This window comes from Oryx dammah, unplaced genomic scaffold (genome assembly GCF_014754425.2).
Source record: "Oryx dammah isolate SB20612 unplaced genomic scaffold, SCBI_Odam_1.1 HiC_scaffold_1, whole genome shotgun sequence".
In the NCBI taxonomy this organism is placed as follows: Eukaryota; Metazoa; Chordata; class Mammalia; order Artiodactyla; family Bovidae; genus Oryx; species Oryx dammah.
In genome coordinates, this window is record NW_024070185.1 from 8,595,062 (window position 1) to 8,619,376 (window position 24,315).

Below are 24,315 nucleotides of genomic sequence, written 5' to 3' on the forward strand. Positions count from 1 at the left end.
CGCCTTCTCCTCTGACAGTGGAGGAGGAGTTAAAAAAAAGGGGGGGCCAGTTTCTGGAAAGTGACATCTGCAAAAACAAATATCTACTAATTTATTGTCGCAAACTCAGTGTACTCAGCAAACTATATTAATTTAGTTTTGAACATTTTGTCAGCATTTGACATGAAGTGAATGATGATCATTTGTTCAAGTGCTCCTGGTTGTAGAGTTCTCATTAGTCTTTGACCAAAATATTAAATTAATTCAACCACTGCAACCACTGACCTGATCTGTTCTTAAACATGGGGGCAACAAACCCAGATTTCATAGGTAAAATCTGGATGAAGGATTCAAGCACTGAAGTCTGATTTAGTTTAAATCTCTTAAGAACAAACATTTGTCTCAAATGCTATATCTGAGGCATCCAGAGTATCTAGAAGGATGCCTACTACTGAGTATCAACTTTAAGAAGCAAAACTGAAATAAGCATGTGGCATCTGCTAGAGCTGTGCTGAGAAATTGGCACATATTCATGCTAAAGGCCCTTTAGAGCACAAGGGGAGTATGCATCCAAATGTGTGTGCTCACTTGAGAGTTTGAGAAGTTCTCAGGAGGTGGAGGAGATGGTGGAGAGGAGAAAAAGGAGACCAAGAGCAGAGGTGAGAGAAAGGGACCCGTCACTCTCTGAGTATTTTTATTTTTTGCAGTTTTTTTAAAAAAAATTATTGGAGTATAATTGATTTACAATGTGTTAGTTTCAGAAAGTGAAGAAGAACTAAAGAGCCTCTTGATGAAAGTGAAAGAGGAGAGTGAAAAAGTTGGCTTAAAGCTCAACATTCAGAAAACAAAGATCTTGGCATCCGGTCCCATCACTTCATGGGAAATAGATGGGGAAACAGTGGAAAAAGTGTCAGACTTTATTTTTCTGGGCTCCAAAATCACTGCAGATGGTGATTGCAGCCATGAAATTAAAAGACGCTTACTCCTTGGAAGAAGAGTTATGACCAACCTAGATAGCATATTCAAAAGCAGAGACATTACTTTATCAACAAAGGTCCGTCTAGTCAAGGTTATGGTTTTTCCAGTAGTCATGTATGGATGTGAGAGTTGGACTATAAAGAAAGCTGAGCACCGAAGAATTGATGCTTTTGAACTGTGGTGTTGGAGAAGACTCTTGAGAGTCCCTTGCACTGCAAGGAGATCCAACCAGTCCATTCTAAAGGAAATCAGTCCTGGGTGTTCATTGGAAGGACTGATGTTGAAGCCGAAACTCGAATATTTTGGCCACTTGATGTGAAGAACTGACTCATTTGAAAGGACCCTGATGTTGGGAAAGGTTGAAAGCAGGAGGAGAAGGGACAACAGAAGATGAGATGGTTAGATGGCATCACCAACTCATTGGACATGAGTTTGGGTAAACTCTGGGAGTTGGTGATGGACAGGGAGGCCTGGTGTGCAAAGAGTCAGACACGACTGAGAGACTGAACTGAACTGAACTGAGTTTCAGGTGTACAGAAAAGTGAATCAGTTACACATATACAAACATCCACTGTTTTTTGGTTTTTTTTAAAGATTCTATTGGTGACAATTTCTGAGAAAGTTTCCCTGGTGGCTCAGATGATAAAGGGTTTGCCTGCAATTCAGGAGACCTGGGTTCAATCCCTGGGTCGGGAAGATCCCCTGAAGAAGGAAACGTCTATGCACTCCACTATTCTTGCCTGGAGAATCCCATGGACAGAAGAGCCTGGTCACAGAGTTGGACACAACTGAGCTACTAACAGTATTCCTATATAGGTTATTACAAAGTATTGAGCAGAGTTCCCTGTGCTATACAGTAGGTTCTTACTAGTCATCTATTTTATATATAGTAGTGTGTATATGTTGGAGAAGGCTACGGCACCCCACTCCAGTACTCTTGCCTGGAAAATCCCATGGATGGAGGAGCCTGGTGAGCTGCAGTCCATGGGGTCGCTAAGAGTCGGACAGGACTGAGCGACTTCACTTTCACTTTTCCTTTCATGCATTGGAGAAGGAAATGGCAACCCACTCCGGTGTTCTTGCCTGGAGAATCCCAGGGACGGCGGAGCCTGGTGGGCTGCCATCTATGGGGTCGCACAGAGTGGGACACGACTGACACGACTTAGTAGTAGTAGTAGTGTGTATATGTCAATCCCAATCTCTCAGTTTAGCCCCCTCTCCTCCTATCCCCTGGCTTCCCTGGTGGCTCAGAGGGTAAAGCGTCTGCCTGCAATGCAGGAGACCAGGGTTCGATCCCTGGGTCGGGAAGATCTTCGATCCCTGGGTTGTGAAGATCCCCTCCTGTCCCCTGGTAACCATAAGTTTGCTTTCTACATCTGTGATTCTGTTTCTTTTTTTTGTAAATAAGTTCATTTTTACCCATTTTTAAAGATTTTACATACAAGCGATACTATCCGAGATTCATCTCTCTGTGTCTGACTGGCTTCACTCAGCATGCCAGTCTCTAGGTCCATCTATGTAGCTGCAGATGGCATTGATTTGTTCTTTTTTATGGCTGAGTAATAGTTCATGTCTGGATTCCAAAATTTGGGGGCAATATGAAAACTAGGGGCAAGAGATAAGAAATATTTATCCTGAATCAACCAAAGATGACTCCTGGGTATTGATGAGAAGGATTAGAGCAAACGATACAGCTGAATTGGCTGAGGAGGGACTCCAGAGATTACTGATGTTCTTATGCCATGTAAAGGCAATCATGACAGATGGACATGGACAGACTCCTTAGAGAAAAGCTCCCTGATGCTGGGAAGGATTGAAGGCGAGAGGAGAAGTGGATGACAGAGGATGAGATGGTTGGATGGCATCAGCAACTCAATGGGCATGAGTTTGAATAAACTCTAGGAGTTGGTGATGGACAGGGAGGCCTGGCGTGCTGCAGTCCATGGGGTCACAAAGAGTCAGACATGACTGAGTGACTGAGCTGAACTGAACTGAATAACTTTTTAGCAAAAGGAACGAATTTCTAAGCACATAAAGGAAAAATCATAAAGGAATAGTTTTGACTCAGCAACAAATTTAAATTTCCTGAACGTCAAAGGCAAAAGAAATGACAAATTGAGTAAAGTCCTTATAGTATTTTTTCAGCTAAAGAATTATCATCTTTAATGTCTAAATAGCTTTTTACAAAACAATATGTACATGACATACCTAAGCTCCTTACACTTACCTGCCCCCCAACCACCAGTCCACCTGCACCCAGGAAGGGTGCTCTAGCCCAGCTGCTCTCTGGAGAGGTGTTTCCTGCATGGAGAGCAATCAGTTCAGTTCAGTGCTAAGCTTCAGTCATGTCTGACTCTTTGCAACCCTGTGGACTGTAGGCTGCCAGACTCCTCTGTCCATGGGATTCTCCAGGCAAGAATATTGGATTGGGGAGCCATTTCCTACTCATCCAGGGATCTGCCCGACCCAGGGATCAGACCTATGTCTCTTTTATCTCTGGCACTGGCAGGCAGATTCTTTACCGCTAGCACACCTGGAAAGCATCTATGGGTAGCAATGGAGACTGGCAAACCTCTCTCTTCCCTTGGGCGGCAAACATATGTTCTCCAGTGAATTCTGAATCCCAGCCTGGGGGAGGGACTCCCTTGCCAAGTTTGGTCCTTCTTTTCTTCCCTAACCCTGGGGTATTCTTGCAGTCCTCTAGACCCTTTGTATTAAATAGTTACTCCTCTGTTATCCTTTATAACTCTTTTTTTTAAAAGATTTTTTTAATGTGGAACATTTTAAAAATCTTTATTGAATTTGTTACAATACTGTTTCTCTTTCATGTTTTGGTTTTTTGGCCATGAGCTATGTGGGACCTTAGCTTCCCAATCAGGGGTCAAACCTGCACCTTCCTGCATTGGAAATCGAAGTCTTAACCAGCTGATTGCCAGGGAAGTCCCTCGTTTATAATTCTTTCTTTTTAATTAATTATTTTATTTTAATTGGAGACTAATTACTTTACAATATTGTGGTGGTTTTTGCCATACATTGACATCAATCAGTCATGGGTGTATATGTGTATTCCCATCCCGAAACCCCCTCCCACCCTCCCCATCCCATCCCTCAGGGTCGTCCCAGTGCACCAGCTTTGAGTGCCCCATTTCATGCATCAAACTTGGACTGATCATCTATTTCACATATGGTAGTATACAAGTTTCAATGCTATTCTCTCAAATCATCCCACCCTCACCTTCTCCCACAGAGTCCAAAAGTCTGTTCTTTACATCTGTGTCTCTTTTGCTGTCTTGAATATAGGGTCGTTGTTACCATTTTCTAAATTCCATATATATGCATTAATATGTTGTATTGGTGTTTTTGTAACTTACTTCACTCTGTATAATAGGTTCCAGTTTCATCCACCTCATTAGAACTGACGCAAATGCAGTCTTTTTAATAGCTGAGTAATACTCCATTGGGTATATATACCACAGCTTTCTTATCCATTCATCTGCTGATGGACATCTAGGTTGCTTCCATGTCCTGGCTATTATAAACAGTGCTGCGATGAACATTGGGGTACACGTGTCTCTTTCAATTCTGGTTTCCTCGGTGTGTATGCCCAGCAGTGGGGTTGCTGGGTCATAAGGCAGTTCTATTTCCAAGTTTTTAAGGAATCTCCACACTGTTCTCCATAGTGGCTGTACTAGTTTGCATTCCCACCAACAGTGTAAGAGGGTTCCCTTTTCTCTACACCCTCTCTAGCGTTTATTGTTGGTAGACTTTTTGATGGCAGCCATTCTGACTGGCATGAGATGGTGCCTCATTGTGGCTGTGATTTGCGTTTCTCTGATCATGAGTGGTAGCAAGCTTGATAGTAAGCTTTTCCTGCTCCAGCCCTGCATACTCTCTGTTTCCTGAATGGACCCTGCATGTCTTTGCACTTCTCTGCTGCCATTCCAACAACTTGAGAGCTCCTGCCGTGTCGCCGCCCTGACCTTCCCAGATCTCCCAGCTCCTCTTGAATGTGAGGGACAAAGAGTACAGGGGGTGTGTTTGACCGGAATTGTCTGAGGTCTGTCCCCTCTGCACCAGCCCACTTCACTCAGTTCTATTACAGCAGTCTCTGCTGAGAACGCGCGATAAGGATTTCTCAGTGCTTCTCCTGGACCAAATGCTCTTTCTTTTCCCTTTCAGATGAAGTTCATTGTGGCTACAGACCCAAATTTTCAAACTCAACTGTGCTACAAGCTCACGAACTGTTGAACGTCCAGGATGGCGAGTTCCCATGGCAAGTGAGTATCCAGATCTCGCAGAAACACCTCTGTGGAGGCTCAATCATACATCGGTGGTGGGTTCTGACGGCTGCACATTGCTTCCCAAGAATCTTGTAAGTTTCCGAGGCATTGTCTTACTTTACATCAGGCTTCCTCAATGTATTGCCTGGGCTGGGTAGCTTAGTGGGTTACTACACAAAACTTGTGAAGCCATAGGCTCTGCCCCAAGTGTGTTCCCACTGGATTTGTACCAAAAGGTATCTGCTCTATACTTACTCTCTCAGGTTAACCATATCCAAACATTGGCTGCTAGTCATGACTATGCACCCAGTATTGGAAAATCAGTACAAAGCTTCCTTCCCTTGCCTGCCCTCTGTGTAGACCACACACTGTATTCACTCACTGTACATATACAGGCTACCACATGCTGTTTTAAGTGGTGACGATATGATGGTCCGCAAGACAAGCAAGTCCACAGTTGTCAAGGAGTCCACAGTCTATTTTCTTGGGTGGATTCAGCCCACTGTCTTCCACGGGAAAGTCTCCTTGAGCTGACTGTTCACTAGCTCAGAGTTTTGCCTGAGTTTAGAACCCTGACTTCTGCCACTCAGATCTCTAGACACTCTTCGGCCACCGTACACCCAATGCTTTGGACTTCTCAGTATTCAACTGTAAACTCTACAAAGCATTAAAGTGTTAGTCACTCAGTTGCGTTCGACTCTTTGCGACTCCATGGACTGTAGCCCACCAGGCTCCTCCAACAATGGACTTCTCCAGGCAAGAATACTGGAGTGGATAGACATTTCTTTCTCCAGGGGAATCTTCCTGACTCAGAGGGAAGGAACCTGGGTCTCCTGCATTGCAGGAAGATTCTTTATCGTCAGAGCCACCAGGGAAGGCCAACTGTTTATAAATGTGCCTGTAAGTGAGAAACGCAATGTGACTATTATTATATTGTAGTTCATAGTTATTATATTCATTCTTTAGGTTAGAAATGACCTTGGAAAATATCACTGTGGTCATGGGAACCAGAACACTCGATGACTCCCGCCTGGAGAGAAAGCAAGTGCAGAAGATAATTATTCACAAAGATTATGAACCACCTCACCTGGACAGCGACCTCTCCCTGTTGCTGCTTGCCACACCGGTACGATTCAATAACTTCAAAATGCCCATCTGCCTGCAGAAGAAGGAGAAGACGTGGGACCGCTGCTGGATGACAGAGTGGGTGACGGCTCCTTCGTATGGTACGTGCCTTCCCTTCTGAATCCAGAAAAAGCTCGCATTTAGGCATAATGCCTACATGTCTAGCCCCGGGCTAGACTGCATGATGCTTTGGAAGACTCAGGTCTGAATTTTGGCCTCACCACTCTCGCTTTGCGATTCCGACCTAGCTCCCTCAGATTATTTTCTTTCACGCTTTCTCATCTGTAGAAGGACAATACTGCAGCCTTCAAATAAGCTGTGTGGATTAAATTAAGTGAGATTATACACATCAGGGCCTTACCATCAATAGAAGCCTGGAACATCAGTTCAGTTCAGTTCAGTTGCTCAGTCATGTCCGACTCTTTGCGACCCCATGAATCGCAGCACGCCAGGCCTCCCTGTCCATCACCAACTCCTGGAGTTTACTTAAACTCATGTCCATCGAGTTGGTGATGCCATCCAGCCATCTCATCCTCGGTCGTCCCCTTCTCCTCCTGCCCCAATCCCTCCCAGCATCAGAGTCTTTTCCAATGAGTCAACTCTTCGCATGAGGTGACCAAAATACTGGAGTTTCAGCTTCAGCATCAGTCCATCCAATGGAACACAGACGAACCTAAATACATGGGGGTGATGGTAATTTCTTTCAGAGCCCAGAAGCACTGTAGAAAGGAAGTTTGGATTCTTCCCTCCTAGGTTGTTTTACAATCACGTCTCCCCAAATGTTTATCATCAGATGAAGCTCATGTAGACTTCCCTGGTGGCTCAGATGGTAAAGAATCCACCTGCCAATGCAGGGGTCAAAGGAGATATGGGTTTGATCCCTGGGTAGGGAAGATCCCCTGGAGAAGGGCATGGAAACCCACTCCAGTATTCTTGCCTGAAGAATCCCATGGACAAAGGAGCCTGGACACGACAAAGAGTTGGACATGACGGAGTGCCAACACTTTGACTAGACCACCATCCTGAGATGACTCTGAGACAGTGATTCCCCAAGCAAGCACAGTCCTCTGCTACATCCAGGCTGACCAGACAGGGATGCGGGAAGGGGATAAGAGGGATCCTCTTGGATCCGGGTTGTTTCTTTCCTTCGAGGTGGTACCTTCAGGTGTGCCATCCTCCTGGCTTCTCCACTGGCCCAGCAGAGGTGGGTGCAGAAGTTAGGATCTTATGAACCTCCACACAAGGCAAAGCCTAGCTGTGAAGAAATGGTGGGGTCACTGAGAAAGCTCATTCCATATTCACCTGGCAGAGGCTGGGGGAGGGTTTGGTAGGCTGCTTCCAGAGGGAGTGAGCTTCTCAATGGGAAGGAGAGAAATAAGCAAAGATGAAGAAACCACTCCTGGGAGATAGTGGAGAGGAGATTGAGTGGGCATTGCATTAGGTCACTCTAAGTCTGTGATGGTCTGAGTGTCTACATACTTGCCAGGGCCTCCACCCTCATCACTTGTGGGCCCATCCCTCTCCATGGTGGAGCGGTGCTCATTCTCACTCTAGCTTCCTCATTTTGCTAGACCGAAAGGACAACTCCAACATATACCTGCAGAAGCTGAGAGTGGTGCAGATTACCTGGAGAGAATGCAGCCAGAGGGTACACCAGCTCTCCAGGAACCTACTTTGCGCCTGGCAAGAACTGGGCACCAAAGGCACCTGCCAGGTACTCAGCCCCCATCTCAGGTCCAACCTCCACCATGTTCTGGGTTCCCAGGAGGGAGACTAGGAGGGAAGCCCTAGCCCAGGGGTCCCCAGCCTCTGGGCCATGGACAGGAGGTGAGCTGTGGGTGAGTGAGCCAAGTCCCCTCTGTATTTACAGCTGTTCCCAGTCACTCTTATTACTGCCCGAGCTCTGCCTCCTATCAGATCAGCGGCAGCATGATAAACGTAATGTGCTTGAGTCATCACCAAACCACCCCTCAACTGGGTCCAGAAAAACTGTCTTCCACGAAACCGGTCCCTGCTGCCAAAAAGGTTGGATACCACTTCCCTGACCCATGCCACTAGGACCCTCTCACTCTGCACTCTAGTTATAGGTGCTGTTGATTGCTCTAGACTATTCCTTCCTTCTTTTCTCATTCTCAGGGAGACAGTGGGGCACCTATGGTCTGTACTATCCACAGAAGCCGGAGGCTTTTCCAAGTGGGTGTGTTCAGTTGGGGCATACGATCTGGCTTCAGGGGGAGGCCTGGTATGTTTGTGTCTGTGGCTCAATTTCTTCCATGGATCCAGGAAGAGACAGAAAAGGAGGGGAAAGCCTACACCTTCTCAGGAACTCAGAGAAGCAGCTCCCTGCATCGTGTTCTGTGGTACCCCTTGTGGTTTGGCTTGGGGGTCTCAAGTACAGCTTACCAGCATGTTTACTGGCTATAAATCAGGTCACTAAGCTTCAGATCCATGCTATCTTCTTCTCCTCCTTTCTCCCCACCCATGCTTACACCTATGAAGCATTCCAGGGTTTCTCTGTCAGGCCCTGGAGGATAGACAGGGACTCTGTGATCCCGAATCTCACAGGGGCTATTGCTCCCGCTGCATTGCGGTGGGATGTTAAGATCAGTGAATCCCACGGACGCCAACACATTGCCTTCCTTCTGTTCTGTTATAACCAGTTGATCAGAAGTTGTGCCAAGTGGAAAACCATGTGAGGAATAACTAGTCATTTAGTGAGTTATGGGTGGTTAGGTGGCAGAAGCTTTGTGGGCAAGGCAGACACATCCACATATAGATTAAGGTCTGTTTCTACGATGAAAAATTACTGCCTGCTCCAAAAGGGAAGAAGTCAAGTATGACTGACCTTCCATAAGATGGGTTACATGTCTGACCATCCTCAGCCTATGGATGATGGCCACAACAGGGTACCCTGAGGGTGCTGAGCCTCTGTATGGAGTTGTACTTTTCAATGCCTAATTTAACACCTTGTCCTCGTGACTCAATTAAGGGATGGACTTAGAGGATCAGCGAGCAGGTCACATTTAATAAATTCATCCTGACATTCCTACCCAAGATTTTGTATTCCTTCTTTTATATTTTACAAAGAATTCCATTTAATGTAGGCCATCTCTTATCCAGGGTTTTAGTCTGTTAACTAAACAAACAGAGCTTCTTCTAGCTGCACCAGGTTACTCATTAGAATACAGATTTTCTCTAAAGTGCTCTCAGACTGATACATTTGGTCCAATCATATATTACTTTATCCTCTGCCTAATTCTTTTAAAGGGCTTTCCTGGTGGCTCAGTGGTAAAGAACCCACCTGCTAATGCAAGAGACATGGGTTTGATTCCTGGGCAGGAGGATCCCCTGGGTAAAGAAATGGCAACCCATTCCAGGATTCTTGTCTGGAAAATCCCAAGGACAGAGGAGCCTGATGGAGAGCCCAGGGTCACAAAAGAATTAGATACGACTGACCGTCTTAACAACTCCTTTAGAATCTCATCTCACACGTAATCCTCAAGTGTCTACAAATATACATCAGCAGAATGTTGCAGGTCTGTTATTGTGGATAAGATCTTCTCCTGGGTCAGATGTAACTGCTCCCATATGAAGGATATTGGGATGACTTTGCTTATGGTTCTGACTGCCACAGGAGGTCGTAGGGGTGGGTCGGGGGGAGAATCCAGTATCGTATACGTATGTGTGCTTACTTGCTCAGTTGTGTCCAATTTTCTGCAGCCCCAGGGACTGTAGCTTGCCAGGCTCCTCTGCCCATGGAATTTTCCAGGCAAGAATACTGGAGTGGGTTGCTGTTTGCTTCACCAGGGAATCTTCCCGACCCAGGGATGGCGAACCCATGTCTCCTGCATTGGCAGGAGCATCTTTACCACCAGCGCCACTTGGGAAGTCCCCAGCATCTTCTGGGAAAGTAATTTCAGTTAAGTCATTACAAAGTCTTCATGGAGAGGAGACTAGCCTCCCAAGAATGGGGTAGAAGCGCTGCTTCTAACAGGAATGGAAGTTCAGTGAGATTTTGAGGTATTTTATTTTATTCTTTTTTGGCTGCACCACACAGCAGGCAGCATCTTAGTTCCCCAACCAGAGATTGAGTCTGTACCCTCTGCATTGGCATCAAGGAGTCTTTACCACTGGATAGCCAGGGAATTCCCAGATTTGAGGTTTTAAAGTACACTAACTCATTTTAATCCATCCAAACATTCCACTGTAATTTTCTTGGTCACCTTCTTCCCCAATTAATCACTTTTTATGTATGGACCTAATGAAGTTGTGAATTCAAGTTATGTTGTCATTCTGCCATCTGCAGGACCAACCCTGGGTCTAATTTTTGATGCAATAGATAAAGAGATTCCTTTAGGGCAGTTGTAGAAACTTCTCTGGCTGTTGGATAATGCCTTTGAGTTGAAAATGTAAAACTCCAATATTATTGTTGTTGCTTTTCCTGTAAACTTTCCACTGTATTTGGTAATAGTAGCTCTTGTACTTATCTCTTCCACCAGAAAATTCTATTGCAAACGTCACTTGTTCTCCTCTAACAGGATTCTAAGAATGACAGGTAATAATTTGAGAAACTGCTTTGACATTGCATACCCTGGTCTCCCAGAATTCCATTTTCCACCAGCAAAGAGGTCATTGTTCCCTTCAAGTCAAATTAAGCCTGACAAGAAATCTTAGATTCCCATCTTTGCAGTTGTAGTTCCTGAAACCACTTTCAATACCAAATAACTATATCAGTCAGGATTCTATCAGGAAAATAGAAAATAACCTACATATCTCAAGCTGAAAGGGATTTAGTACATAGAGATGGATGCTTACAGAACCATTAAAAGGGCTAGAGTGCAAAGACCAAGAAAAACAGTTGCTTGCTTTGTGAAGCTCAGTAGACCTCAGGAATGATAATAACTCACTGCTAATCATCTTATGATTCTCTTCAGCATTAAAGTAACAATTTGTGGAAGGACATCCAAACTTAAAGGCAAAACCTCTCGACTGTATTCTGCTGAAATCTTCATGTGTACAGCTGCTAAGGAAAACAGTGTTTCTCCTGGCCTCCTGCCTTCTAAAACTCGCCTGAGGATCTAAATTTGAAGACTGCTGGGACTCTAAGTGATGTGAGCAGCTTTCAGCATCTAAAATTCTTAGGAGAGTTTAGAAAGGCAGAGATGGAGCTGAGCATCAAGATACAATAGCTGGCACAATGATAAACTAAATGTGGAAAGTAGAAGAACAATTCCCTCCAGTGGTTGCTATGAGGATTAAATGAGCTAACACCTGCAAAGTCCTAAGCACAGTATATTATACATGCGTTAAGTGCTTGACATTTTAAGTTTTTGGTTGCTGAATCATCCAGTTCAAAAGACATCCATCCTGAATACACATATTGTCAGCTAGATGGCTCAGCCATCAGCCAAACAACCAGATCAGGAATCAGGCTCGTGAAGATCCCCATCTATGAAGGTCCCTTTTCCAGAAAGCCCTGGGTAACCTACATAACTGCCTGAGTGACCTGCTTCTGCCTTCCTGCACCCCAATTCCTGGTCATATGCTTTAAGTTAGTCAGTAAAGACTGAATCTGTGAGACCCTAGACACCCCACCCTCCATGCTAATAAAAGCAAGATCCCCAGGTCTGTTATAGTTTTCTCTCTCTCCATGCAACCTGGCTGTGTGACCCCTCAGGTGTGCTGTGTACACTCCAGGACTTGGAGTAACAAATCTTATTCCTCAAAGTTCCCTGTTGGGGTTCCCTGGTGGCTCAGTGGTAAAGAATCCGGCCTCCAGTGCAGGAGATATGGGTTCGATCCCTGGTCTGGGAAGATCCCACATGCCTCAGAGCTACTAAGCCCATGCACCACAACTATGGAGCCTGTGCTCTAGAGCCCAGGAACCACAACGGTGAGCCCGAGCCACAGCTGCTGAAATCCGCGTGCCTATAGCCCGTGCTTCACAATGAGAGAAGGCGTCACAATGAGAAGCCCCCGCATCACAACCAGCCCCTGCTCGCCGCAGCTAGAGGAAAGCCCACGCAGCAGTGAAGACGCAGCACAGCCACAAATAAATAATTTTTTTTTTTAAGTTCTCTGATGGTTTTTGCTGAAGCATATCCTGCCATCCTAATGAGAACCACAGAGGCTGATCCAGCCACTCACTGGAGGAGATGTCTATGGGGGCTGGCTGCAAGTAATACGGTCTGGACGAGTGCCACCCATATTCCTAGCTGACGGCATGGCTATCAATAGGCTGAGACCAACACAAAGCCATGAAAAGCCTTCCTGGGCAGTTGGCTATCTTTATCCGCCCTGAAATAAGGACGGCTCACAGCTTTCAGTTCTGTTCTCTGGGAGGGAACACCGGGATGATACTGCAGTTATTTTCCATCTGTCCCATTTCACCACTACACATCCACTGGCTGTCCTTCCCTGAGTCCCAGGAGGCTGATGCCTCCAGACTGGTCACCTGGGGGCTGGGGGGCGGCGGTGTCCCTGAATGTCACATGGCTCACCCTTGGCAATGGGAGGCACTCACAGAGGTGGGAGGCAGGCAGGAGGAGATTGGGGGACTTCCTCCCTATCCCTTTCCACTGGGGCCACTTGCTCCCAGGGGCAGGGTCCCTCCTTGACCTGGTTCCTGCCAGAATCTCCCCTCCACACCTGCCCTCCTCACTGGATTTCAACAGCAAGGCTTCCTGTTCTTGTCCCGTGGCTGACAGCTACAGCTGGTCTCTGAAATGCCCTCCTTCATCAGGACACTTTATGATGCCCACAGCCTTCCACCCTGCCATGAAAGTAGCCTCACTTCAATTTTCTGAGTGGAATTTCCTTCTGGGACCTTCTTGAATTTCTCTGCTCAAGGTCATCTTCCTAAACACCTGGGCCTGAGGTTTTGGAGCCGTCCCCTTGCTTCCCCCTCAGAGGGCTGGAAGGAAATTCAGAAAGTCACAGCAGGGTTCAGCAGATGGTCAGGCCATGGATTCACACTGAACTCAAAGACTAGACCCACCGCCCTTCCTGGCAGATGTGAGGGATTCATCCCCAGGAGCCCACAGGCTATCAGTAACAGCAGGTCCCTTAAGGAGACAAGAGTCCCAGGTCCCGCCTCGCACCCCCATCTAAAGCGGAATGTGTGAACCCAGGTTGCGTCTCTGTGGCCTTGAGCTCAGAGACCCCGAGCAGCCTGTACCAAGAAAGAACTAGGGCACAGCTGAAATCCAGAAGGGAGAGGAAACAGGCAGAGATCCACGGGGAACAATGTCTATTTCTTAATCCGTCTCCTGCCCCAAATAGCTGGGCTCTCCTCCCCCACTGGTGTTTACTGTGTTCCTCTCCCTGGCAGCAGGTGCCACCAGGCCTTAAATTGGGTCACAGAGGGTGCCAAGGAGCCGACCAGGCCCTCAGGCCACAACCTCCCCTGACTTCACTCCCTGGGCTCCAGACTGGAGGGGCAGAGCCCAGACTCCAGGTGGCCCCTGCCCTGCAGGGCATCCCGGCGGGGTCCCTGCTGCCCAGAGCCAGAACCAGCGAGGGGGGCATGCTCTGTCCATCCCGTGCGGGGGCAGAGGGGCCACACTGCCACCCCCTCCCACTGCAGCCGCAGTGTGTCCCCTCAGGGACCCCCTTCTCCCCAGGACAGCCAGAGGGCCCACACAAGGGCTCCGGACACCCTGGGGGCAGAGCTAGTATAGAGGATAGAGTGTAAATTTCAGAATTGGAAAACAAACAAATGAAACCCCAGACCCTTGAGGGACAGGGAGGGAGATGCTTGCTCAGGATAATCCAGCGGGGAAGTGGCTGAGCGCAGGACTCAAGCACCAGTGCTCACCCCCACCCGCCTGTGGCCACGTGTCTGCCCCTCCCTTCCGACCCCGCCCCCTGTCGCGACCCCGCCCCTCCTCCTTCCCAGGGTCCCCGGCATCTGGTCCTGAGGGTGCCTTTCTCTCCACAGGTTCTGTCGGAGCATGGTTTCGGCCTGATCACCACGGACATCTGGGAGGGACAGCCCTCTTATTACATGGAGGATTACCACGAGCAGTACCTAGGCAAGAACCCCGATGGGTTCTGTGACCTCGGGGGCATCGGAGTGTCCTGTCCCTGGGTATTTATTTTGGACCCACAATTCACATGTTGGAACCCTAGCTCCCAGCATGGCTATGTTTTTTGATGGTTACACTAAGGAAAGAATGAGCTTCCCAAGTGATGATAATGGTAAAGAAGTCACCTGCTAATGCAGGAGACATAAGAGACCCCGTTCGATCCCTGGGTCCGGAAGAGCCTCTGGAGGAGGGCATGGCAACCCACTCCAGTATTCTTGCCTGGAGAATCCCACACACAGGGGAGCCTGTGGGCTACAGTCCATACAGTTGCAGAGAGTCAGTCACGACTGAAGCGAGTTAGCATGGTTAGCATGCATGCCAGGAAAGAATTATGGCTAAATGAGGTCACAAGGCAGAGTGGGGGGCGGGTCTCACTCACTACCTGAATCCACAGAGAGGCCATGTGGGTAGGGAGGAACTGGGTCGGCTGCCGCCTGGATCTTGGACTTCCAGCCTCCAGCACTGTGAGAAGATAAATTTCTGTTGTGTAAGCCAGCAGTCTATGGCATTTCGTCCTGAATGAAAGCCAGAATGAAAAAGGAATCTCTCCCTATGTGGTCAGCCCTGGAGGTCACAACAAAAACACTTGAAAGGAAGCAGGCAGTTGTTTTGTGGTTCACAGTGGCTTTTTGAAATGCACGAAAGCATTTTTTGAGTCTGGTCTTTGAGATATAATTTAGGAAATTACCTTTTTAAGACATGGTTCCATGAATTCTGACAACTGCCATATGGTTGTGTAACCACCACCACAATCAAGGCATAGCACTTTCCACCACCCCAGAAAGTTCTCCGGTGCTCCTGGGAACCCACCCCCTGCCCCAGATCTCAGCCTCTGGTGACAGTTAGTGTGCTCTCTCTGCCTGTCTGTGCAGCATATGGAAGGTAGTAGCTAGCCAGCCTCTTCAACTCAGCGGAAGGTCTTGGAGGTTCCTGTTGTCAATGGCCTGTTCCTTTTCATTATTCAGGGCTATTGCTGTTGTCTGGATGGACCACTGATAGACAGGTAGGGTGCTGTTTTTAAGTCAGTCGTGTCCGGTTGTTTTGTGACCGTATGGACTATTGGCCACCAGGCTCCTCTGTTCATGGGATTCTCCAGGCAGGTATACTGGAGTGGGTTACCATTTCCTTCTCCAGGGGATCTTCCCAACCCAGAGATCGAACCAGCGTCTCCTGCATTTACATGTGAATTCTTAACCGCTAAGCCACCAGGGAAACCCATGTAGGCTGCTAGTTTTCAGTAATTATTTATAAAGACACCATAAGCATTGTGTACCACACCACACATGTCTTAGTGTGGACATGTGTCCTCCTGCAATGGCGTTTTGATAAAAATGTGAATTCGTGCATACATGTGCTGGGATATTGGGAATTCTTGAGGATCTGAACGACGATCGTGCACATGCTGTGTTCTCCTGTTCAGAAGTTTAGGGCCAGCCATGGAAGCCATGTAGGTAAGCCAGGTGACCTTGGGAATCCTTTATTTATGCCCTGTTTCACCTTATATGAACACGTGCCCTCCAGGGCCCCAAAGCTTGCAAACACTTAGGGCTGCAACGAAATATTTCTCTCTGCTGAGCCCAAAGTCATGCTATTTTCCAAAGAACAGAGATAAGAGGCTGCATCTCCCATGTCAGGCCCCCTCCTGGCAGAGAAAAGATTTGAGTTAGGTTGCTGAATTCTAATGCAGGGCTCTGAGTCTGTGCTCGCTCCACTGTGATACCTGATGTGTTAGGATCAGCAGTCTTGGGTCCCTTCTGAAGAAAACCTTCAGCTCTCTTTTCTCCTGCTGCATCAGTGAATCCGAGATGCCTCGATTTACAGGAGACCAGCTGGTGTGGAGTCCTTCCACTCTGCTGCCCTCTGCATCCCAGAGGACTGGCTCGTGGACTCATCAGCTTCCGGTCCAGGATGCCTCCTGGCTATCTTGTCTGGACTGTGCTGACTCCACCCAGTGCCCTATTGTGACCTGGACAGCAGGCTGGGCTGTAAGAGTGCAGGCACAGACAGTGAGGCCCTGAGGGGGGCCCTCTGCACTGCACAGGAGCAGTCCTACCTGAAGCCTCTCCATGGGCTTGAGTCAACGCCAGGGCCAATGACAGGATGGAGGGACGGAAGAGCCGTGCTCCTGCTGCCAGTTGCCCTGCTGCTGCGCTGGCCACACAGCAGCCTGGAACGTAGGTCTCTGCTGGTGCTCGTAGTCTGTGCCTCTCCAGGGCTCTCGTCCTTTGCCACCAGGTGTATCACCTGGAGCTTGTTCAGAGGATCAGGTTCTAGGAGGCAGGTTCTGTACTTCTGGGTGGGATCCGTGGAACTGCCCCTCCAGTGGATCTGATGCCAGGGCCCCTGGACCAGACTTTCAGATCATTGCTCCCCATATACCCCCAACTGTGGAGAAGCCTGGTGTGTGTAACGTCTATGTTAGGTACCAGTTTTCCAGAGTGAATGGCCAATGTAAGTATACCCCCTGAGAAGGGTAACCAGCTGTCCATCTGAAGATGCTAACTAGCCCTGTCCTGCAGCTTTAAGGCCCCGTGTGATCCTTGAAAAGGAATTTCTCTGCTGTTTTCTCTTTGAAAACATTCTGAAGGATCATGCGGAGCCTAATTGGTCTAATGCAAAACATAAATAAAAGCTATAATGAAGGCAGTGTCTTAATACCTACTCTGGATTCATCTCCCTGGGTCCGGAGAAACTAGGGAGACTCGTGTTATATTTTCAATTTGTTGGTTGACAGATAGCCTCTATTACATGCTGGGAGCTGTTTATTTTTTTAAACTGGAGGATAATTGCTTTACAACGTTGTGTTGGTTTCTGCCATACAAAAAACTGAATCCGCCTTAAGTGTACAACGTGCCCTCTCTCTTGAACCTCCCTCCCACCCCCATCCCACCCCTCTAGGTGGTCACAGAGCACCAGGCTGAGCTCCCTGTGTTATACAGCAACTTGGGAGCTGTTTTACGAGCGAGATGTCTTTTGATTTTGTCTTTGTTTGGGGTGTGTTGTGTGATCTTAGTTTCCCTGACCAGGGATCAAACCCATGCCCCCTGTGGTGGAAGCAAAGAGGCTTAACCGCTGGGCAAGCAGGGAAGTCCAGCAGAGAGATGTTTTAAAGCAGAGAAAGACATATTCAATTCCTACCCTTAAGGAGTTTTCCTATCTAGTGTCTGGACGGAAGTATTACACTTAGAAATGAATAAATATAAGTTAATTCTGGTTCCTGTTAAATGGTATGAAACATATAAAACAGGCTAACGTGATCGGAGATCTGCAGAGGAATGCTGAGACTGTCCTAGGAGGCAGTCATGGAAAGCCTTCCTGGGACGACAAGACTTCGGTGGAGACCCATCCTATGAGAAGGAAACCTATTTCCAAGCAGAAATGACAGCAAGTGCAAAGGTCCTGAGGTGTGAATGAGTCCACTGTGTTTTAGAGGCAGACAGGCTGGTTTAGTTGGAGCAGAGTGAATGGGGAGGGGGTGCTGGAGAAAGATGGGCTCATAAAGGTACAGTGAGGACTTTGGGATTTTATTCCGGTGACCATGGGAAGCCATCAGAGTCTAACTGGGAGAGTGAAAAATGAGATGTGCTAGAGAAAGACATTCTGGCTGCTCCAGAGGATAGACTGTGGGGGTGCAAGAGTGGAAGTCGGGGGAGGCATTAGTGAGCAGGACAGGATAATAGCCAGGCTGGGTTTATAGCCAGAGGGATGCAGAGGAGTGGCTGGCTTCCGTTTCAACATTGTTTGGTAATGTTGATGGAACTGGTCGCTGGGGAGTGAAAGAAAGCGATAACTCAGGGGTAACTCCAGCCTGATCTTCTTGCCTAAGCAAATAGATGGGTGTGGTACCATCCGTAGAACTGTGCCAGGCTCATGAGAAAGACACAGAAGTGAGGTTAAGCAAGTAGACGGTTCAGTTTGGGCTGCTTTAATTTGAGGCTCCTCTTAGATGTTCTTATGAACTATGGAATAGGGCAGTTGTTAAAGATGGGGAGCTCAGTGGAGAGGCCTGAGGGTAAGCATGAGAACTTTGAGTCTATATAATGGTGATACTTGAACTTGGGCTGGGCTGGGCATTTGGCATTTCAGCCAAAATATATAGGGAATGAAGTGGTCTGAGGATTCAGCCTTGAGTTTTGGAAGAGGAGGTGGGTTCAGGGAAACAGTATGAGAAGCAATGGCCACTGATGTGGGAAGATGACCAGCAAGGATATCCTCCCAAGGAAACACCGCAGAGATAACCCCAGATTGAACCAAGAGTCTTGGGCTCAGCTCAGACTCCCTGATCCAGACTTGAATGAAACCAAATGTCGTCCCTTTAAATTGATGTGACACGAAAAAATAGGCAGCAGATTGTGTTAATACTTATCTTTGTACTGAAGACGAGAGGACAGAGGCTCAGAGAGGTTAAATCAGTGGCTCTGAGATACACAGCTAGCAAACAGTGGGGGCCAACTCAGAACTTCTGACTTCAAACCCTACTTCTTTCCCTCTCCACAGGTTCCCTGCCAGGTAGGAACTTTCCACACTCAAATCTGGAAGACCTGAGTGGTCTCTCCAGGCATGTTTCTCTTTCTCTCAGGGTGACATATACTGAAAGGGTCTTTTTGGGGAAAAAAGATTTTCTGAGACATCCTGATGGTGCAGGCAAAGAAAAAATAAGTAAAAACCTAAGATGAAACCTCCCTATCTTAATCTGTTTGGTCACATCTCTGGATCTGGATCAATCAGTCACCTGGGAAAAAATCTAGAGTCTGCAGTAATTTCATTCCAGTGGGATTTGCAAGGGAAGATCTGCAAATTCCCCCACCAGGAGTTTTGCTCTGTGGTGCTGGCAGACCCAAGGCTTCATTCAGTTCTCTATCTGTAGATTATAGAGACCCCTTAGGATCCCAGCATGTATGTGTGTGTGTTAGTCACTCAGTCATGTCTGACTCTTTGTGACCCCATGGACTATAGCCTGCCAGGCTTCTCTGTCCATGGAATACTCCAGGCAAGAATACTGGAGTGAGTTGCCATCTCATTCTCCAAGGGACTCTCCTAAAATGCACAACCATGTGTCTCCTATTTTCCAAGCCAGTCCCAACTCTCATTTTCCACAAAGTTGAGCCATGGAGCATGCAAAAATATAGAAGAACTTTTGTACTCACACAAGATTTTTTTGTGTAAATACATTCACATTTCAATTTGCATGACCACTGATGGCTACGCTTAAACTGTGGTACTTAAAATCACACACCTCTTAAACAAAAATTCAGAATGAGGAAGCTAAAGTGTGTGTCAATGTTTACATATAAGACTCAGAATAAAAAGTTATGTTTTATGTTAATATAAAATAAGAGGATGGACCTTCAGATTTCTGCATGGTTTTCCTAAAGATGTGGTATCAGACTTGCTCAGATCCAGGACTGAGGGGCAAAGACCATATGGCGGCATGAAAACGTCTTACACAAGTATACAAATTCTGCCATTTGTTATATTCCACTGTGTGATGCCCTGGGTCTCTCCTCCCTCTTCCTTCTTCCTGCTCTTAGTGAAATGTGGCCAAAGAATGAACACTTCTGAGAAGTCTGAAATTTTGGGAATCATAGGTGGGGTGCCTGCAAACATCAGAGATTTCCCCTGGCAGATTCATATCCTTGAAAACGGGAGTCATCTCTGTGGAGGATCTATCCTCAGTGAGTGGTGGATTCTGACCGCAGCCCATTGCTTCAAAAGCGAAAATGGGTAAGTGTTGCAGATAGAATTTTTTTCAAAGCAAGGGAGTAGAATATTTGCCCTGTGTTGTTATTTAGTCTCTTGGTTGTGTCTGACTCTGTGTGTGTCTACCCCATGGACTGTAGGCCACCAGGCTCCTCTGTCCTTGGGATTGCCCAGGCAAGAACACTGGAATGGGTTTCCATTTCCTCCTCCAGGGGAGCTTCCTCACCCATGGATCAAACCCGAATCTCCTGCATTGGCAGGTGGATTCTTTACCACTGAGCCACCAGAGAAACCCATATTTGCCTCTGTGCTGTGTGCTGTGCTTAGTCCCTCAGTGGTGTCCAACTCTTTGCGACCCCATGGACTGTAGCCCGTCAGGCTCCTCTGTCCACAGGGATTCTCCAGGCAAGAATACTGGAGTGGGTTGCCATGCCCTCCTCCAGGGCATCGTCCCAACCCAGGGATCGAACCCAGGTCTCCGGCATTGCAGGCAGATTCTTTACCATCTGAGCCACAGGGAAGCCCAAGAATACTGGAGTGGGTAGCCTATCCCTTCTCTAGTGGAAATCTTCCCGACCCAGGAATCGAACCAGGGTCTCCTGCATTGCAGGAAGATTCTTTACCAGATGAGCTACCAGGGAAGCCTTTTGACCCTACATGCCTACTATCTTTTTATATTATTTATATATTTTATATTATTTAATTTTATATATTTTAATTATATTTTAATTATATTTTATTTGTATATCTATATATTTAATCATTTTGTTTTTATTATAATTTAATTATATTAAAATTTATATTTAATTTATTTAAATATTTATATTGTTTATTTTTATACTTTATATTATTTATATTTTTAACATTATTTTGCCCCAACATGCCTATTATTCACATTCATCAGGCATAAAAGAGAATACAAGGAGGTAGATACCTGTGTGGTTAAATATGACGCTTTGCAGGTAGAAAGAAGCTGTTCTCCTAGGATGCTGTACAGCTTGTTGTGTGGGTTCTACACTGCAGAGCAAATGTTCCTTTGCTGAGGAAAGGAACAGCATTTTGCTAAGTCCATGTAGCCCCGTGGAGAGTCCTTTCCTAAGCACTAGGCTGACAGTGACTATGGAACTGGGGAATCCTAGAAGCATTAGGCCCTGAGGGTAGCGCACCAGGCCTGGCTGCATGGCAGAAGGTATTGTCTGAGCCCCAGTCCACAAAATAGTATTTTTGCAAAACTTCTCATTTGTCTGTAATACAGCCAGTCCAGCTTTTCTTGCAACTCAAGGTCAAGTCCCTCAACTACTTATGCCAGCAGTCTCCAACTTTCTGGCACCAGGGACCAAGTTTCATAGAAGATGGTTTTTCCATGGACGGGGAGAGGGGGTGGTCTGGGGGTGATTCAAGTGCCTCACATTTATTGTTCACTTTATGTCTATTATTATTACATCAGCTCCATCTCAGATCATCAGGCATTAGATTCCAGAGGTTGGAACCCCCTGACTTATGCATAGTATGGCTTCCTAGACATTTGTTGATGAAATCTACAGGTGAATTTTGCCCAAGTCGAGCTGGTTGGCCAGAAGGCAGGGCAGAGCAGTCAGGTCTGGCTGCTCCTCCTTGGCTATGAGCCAAGGGCAGAGCCCTAGCTGCTCCCCTTGTCCCCAGGATCACAGTCTCAGATGGGGGAGGTGGGGCAGTTATTTTCTCCTAAGGTTCACTTTTCATCTTCCCACCACTTAACTTTTTCCTCTTTCTTTTATTTTGGAATAAGATCTACCTTGGAGGTCACACATGGTGAAGAAAATCTTGACACCCAGAACTTGACGAAGATAAAAGTGGACAAGATAATTATTCACAATTATTTTGACAGTTGGTTCTACTTTAATGACATTGCTTTGCTGTTGCTCAAATCCCCTCTGAGCTTGGGTGTCAGGATGGTACCCATTTGCCTTTCAGAGGTCACTAACATAGAGAGATGGAGGAACTGCTGGGTGAGCGGGTGGGGCACTACTGGTGAGTGACTATGGCCCACCCTGGGGGTGGGGGTGGCACCCTGGCTGAGGTTTGCAATGAGAAGCAGACTCTGGAGGCTCTGCTGGCCCTCGGAGGTCTGCTTGGTGGACCTGGGCACTTTTGATTCTCAGTTAAGTTCCCACCATGAACCTTCTTGGTCTGCATGGGAGCCATCCTTTCTGGGCACCCGTAGCAAGTTTCAGGTCCATATTGTGAGATAGGAACCCCAAACAGGGCCTCAGGGAAAACCCAGGCAAACATATTCAGTGTTCTAAGGGTGATCTGGAGGAATTTGGAGGGAATTCCCACTAGGCAGGGGCTGGGCTCTGGGAAGAACACGCTGATGTCAGCCAGGGCAACTCTGTCACAGCTGATGGAACCAGCTCTTCTCCCCTGTGGCTAAAATCGCAAACCACAGATCCAGGCCAAGGTAGAGGAGATTCACTGAATATAAAATCGTCTTTCTAGAGTCACCTTCTGCTGCTCGGTTCAGCCGACCCACACCATGGTATCCTTTTGTTTTCCGTCTTGGTTAATGCAACGTTCCCCATAATCATCAGGGAAAGGAAAGACAGATTCCACTTGGTGCTGTTCTTGCAAGGAGGCACCCAAATGGCTCTACGTGGATCCCCACGTGGTCTCAGAGCTCAGAGCTAGGTTAGATTCCTTCTTGGGAATTGCCCTTAGAAGCCTTTCAATAGCTTCAAAAAAAAAAAAAAAAAAAGGCCACCTTCCTGTAGGGTTCCTCATGTTTCATTTACCTCCTTTTCATTGAAACTCCTCTAGGATCCAGGCAGTGTTGTAGGCTCCAGGGGCTCAGCAACACACAAAGAGGAAAACATGCCCGTCTTTGAGAGTGGACATTCTAGGAGATGGGCTCAGCCTGAGTGCAGAGGCAGTGAACTCGGGCCCTGGCCTGAAGTCCACCTTTTTGGGCCATGGGTCCCAGGACAGAATTTGTCACTGCGGGTTCTCTTTACATCCTCATGGATTTCAATCAAACACCTTGTTCGGATCCTAGCTGAAACCTGGCACCCTTGGCAGTACCAGAAGATGGCTTGTTGAGGCTGAAATCAATAGAAACCCAGTCCTTGGAGCTCTTGATTCACAGAGAGTGGGTTCAAGAGTCTCCTGGATAACCCTCCTACTCCCTCCTCAGCCAGTCCAAATTTGGGTTGTTCCCTGGGCCACGGAGCAGTTCCATATTGCAGAGGTGAAAAGACGTGATATGGGTGGGTCCACTAAAGGGACCATGCAGTGCTCAGGGTCCTTTCCCCATCTGCTTCTTTTATGGGTCAGTTCCTAAGCGGAGTACGGAGACAGGACTCCAGAAAGTCAAGATCCAGCTGATCAAGTGGGAAACCTGCTTTGAGCTGATGCCTCTACTCACCAAGAGCATGCTGTGTGCTGGGGACCTTGAAGGTGGGAAGGATGCCTGCCAGGTAAAGCTGGGAGAGAGGCGGCCCCAGAAAAGCTGGCCTACAGGGTGGGATACCTGGCTTCCCTCTCTCTCCTCTGAATAGGAGGTGGATTAAAACAACAGAAACATGTTCCTCTCACAGATACCAGAAGTCCCAAATCAGGGCACTGGCTGGGCTCTGCTCCCTCTCGAGGGTCTAGGGGAGGACCTTCTTTGCCTTTTCTGGTTTTGGGTGGTTGCAGGCATCCCTGGGTTTTCCTTAGCCTGCAGGTACATCCTTTGGCTCTCCGCATCCATCTTCAATGATATAGGTGCATTATTCCAGTCTCTGCCTCTATCTTAAAATGCCTTCTGTGTCGCTCTTAAATTTTCTTTTTTCTTATAAGGACACTACTCGTTGGATTTAGAGCTCACCCTGATTTCAGAGTAATCTTCCCCAAAGATCCTTAATTAGACCTGTAAAGACTCTATTTCCAAACAAGGTCACAGTGATGGGTACAAGGGGTTAGGACATATCTTTTGGGTGGACACTGTCAGCCTGCTGCAGGTAAGAACGCGGGTCAGATGGCCTTCTCCCCCATGTGTCTCCTCTGATTTCTCTTCTTATAGGGTTGCCAGTCGTTGGATTAGGGCCCACACTAATCCAGTGGGACTTCATCTTAAAGGAACTAATTACATCCACACAGATTCTATTTCCAAATAAGGTCAAATCCTGAGGTTCTGGGTGGACAGGAAC

At 47.2% G+C, this 24,315-nt stretch overlaps 1 protein-coding gene across 1 annotated transcript; it reads left to right on the plus strand.

The window, feature by feature from the left end:
• The first annotated feature begins 5,214 nt into the window (after positions 1–5,214).
• On the plus strand, positions 5,215–15,342 carry LOC120865156 (serine protease 55-like). Its single transcript, XM_040242156.1, has 6 exons — positions 5,215–5,234; positions 6,204–6,463; positions 7,934–8,076; positions 8,499–8,714; positions 14,302–14,451; positions 15,322–15,342. The coding sequence occupies exons 1-6, from the start codon at positions 5,215–5,217 to the stop codon at positions 15,340–15,342; spliced, it is 810 nt and encodes a 269-aa protein (XP_040098090.1).
• Positions 15,343–24,315: the final 8,973 nt, after the last annotated feature.

Excerpts from the sequence above, each read along its gene's own strand:
- LOC120865156 (XM_040242156.1), top strand. The coding sequence starts at position 5,215 with ATGGCGAGTTCCCATGGCAA. Across the intron at positions 8,715-14,301 it reads GAAGCAGCTCCCTGCATCGT|GTTCTGTCGGAGCATGGTTT; the intron begins GTTCTGTGGTAC and ends TTCTCTCCACAG. Across the intron at positions 14,452-15,321 it reads TCGGAGTGTCCTGTCCCTGG|CATATGGAAGGTAGTAGCTA; the intron begins GTATTTATTTTG and ends CTGTCTGTGCAG.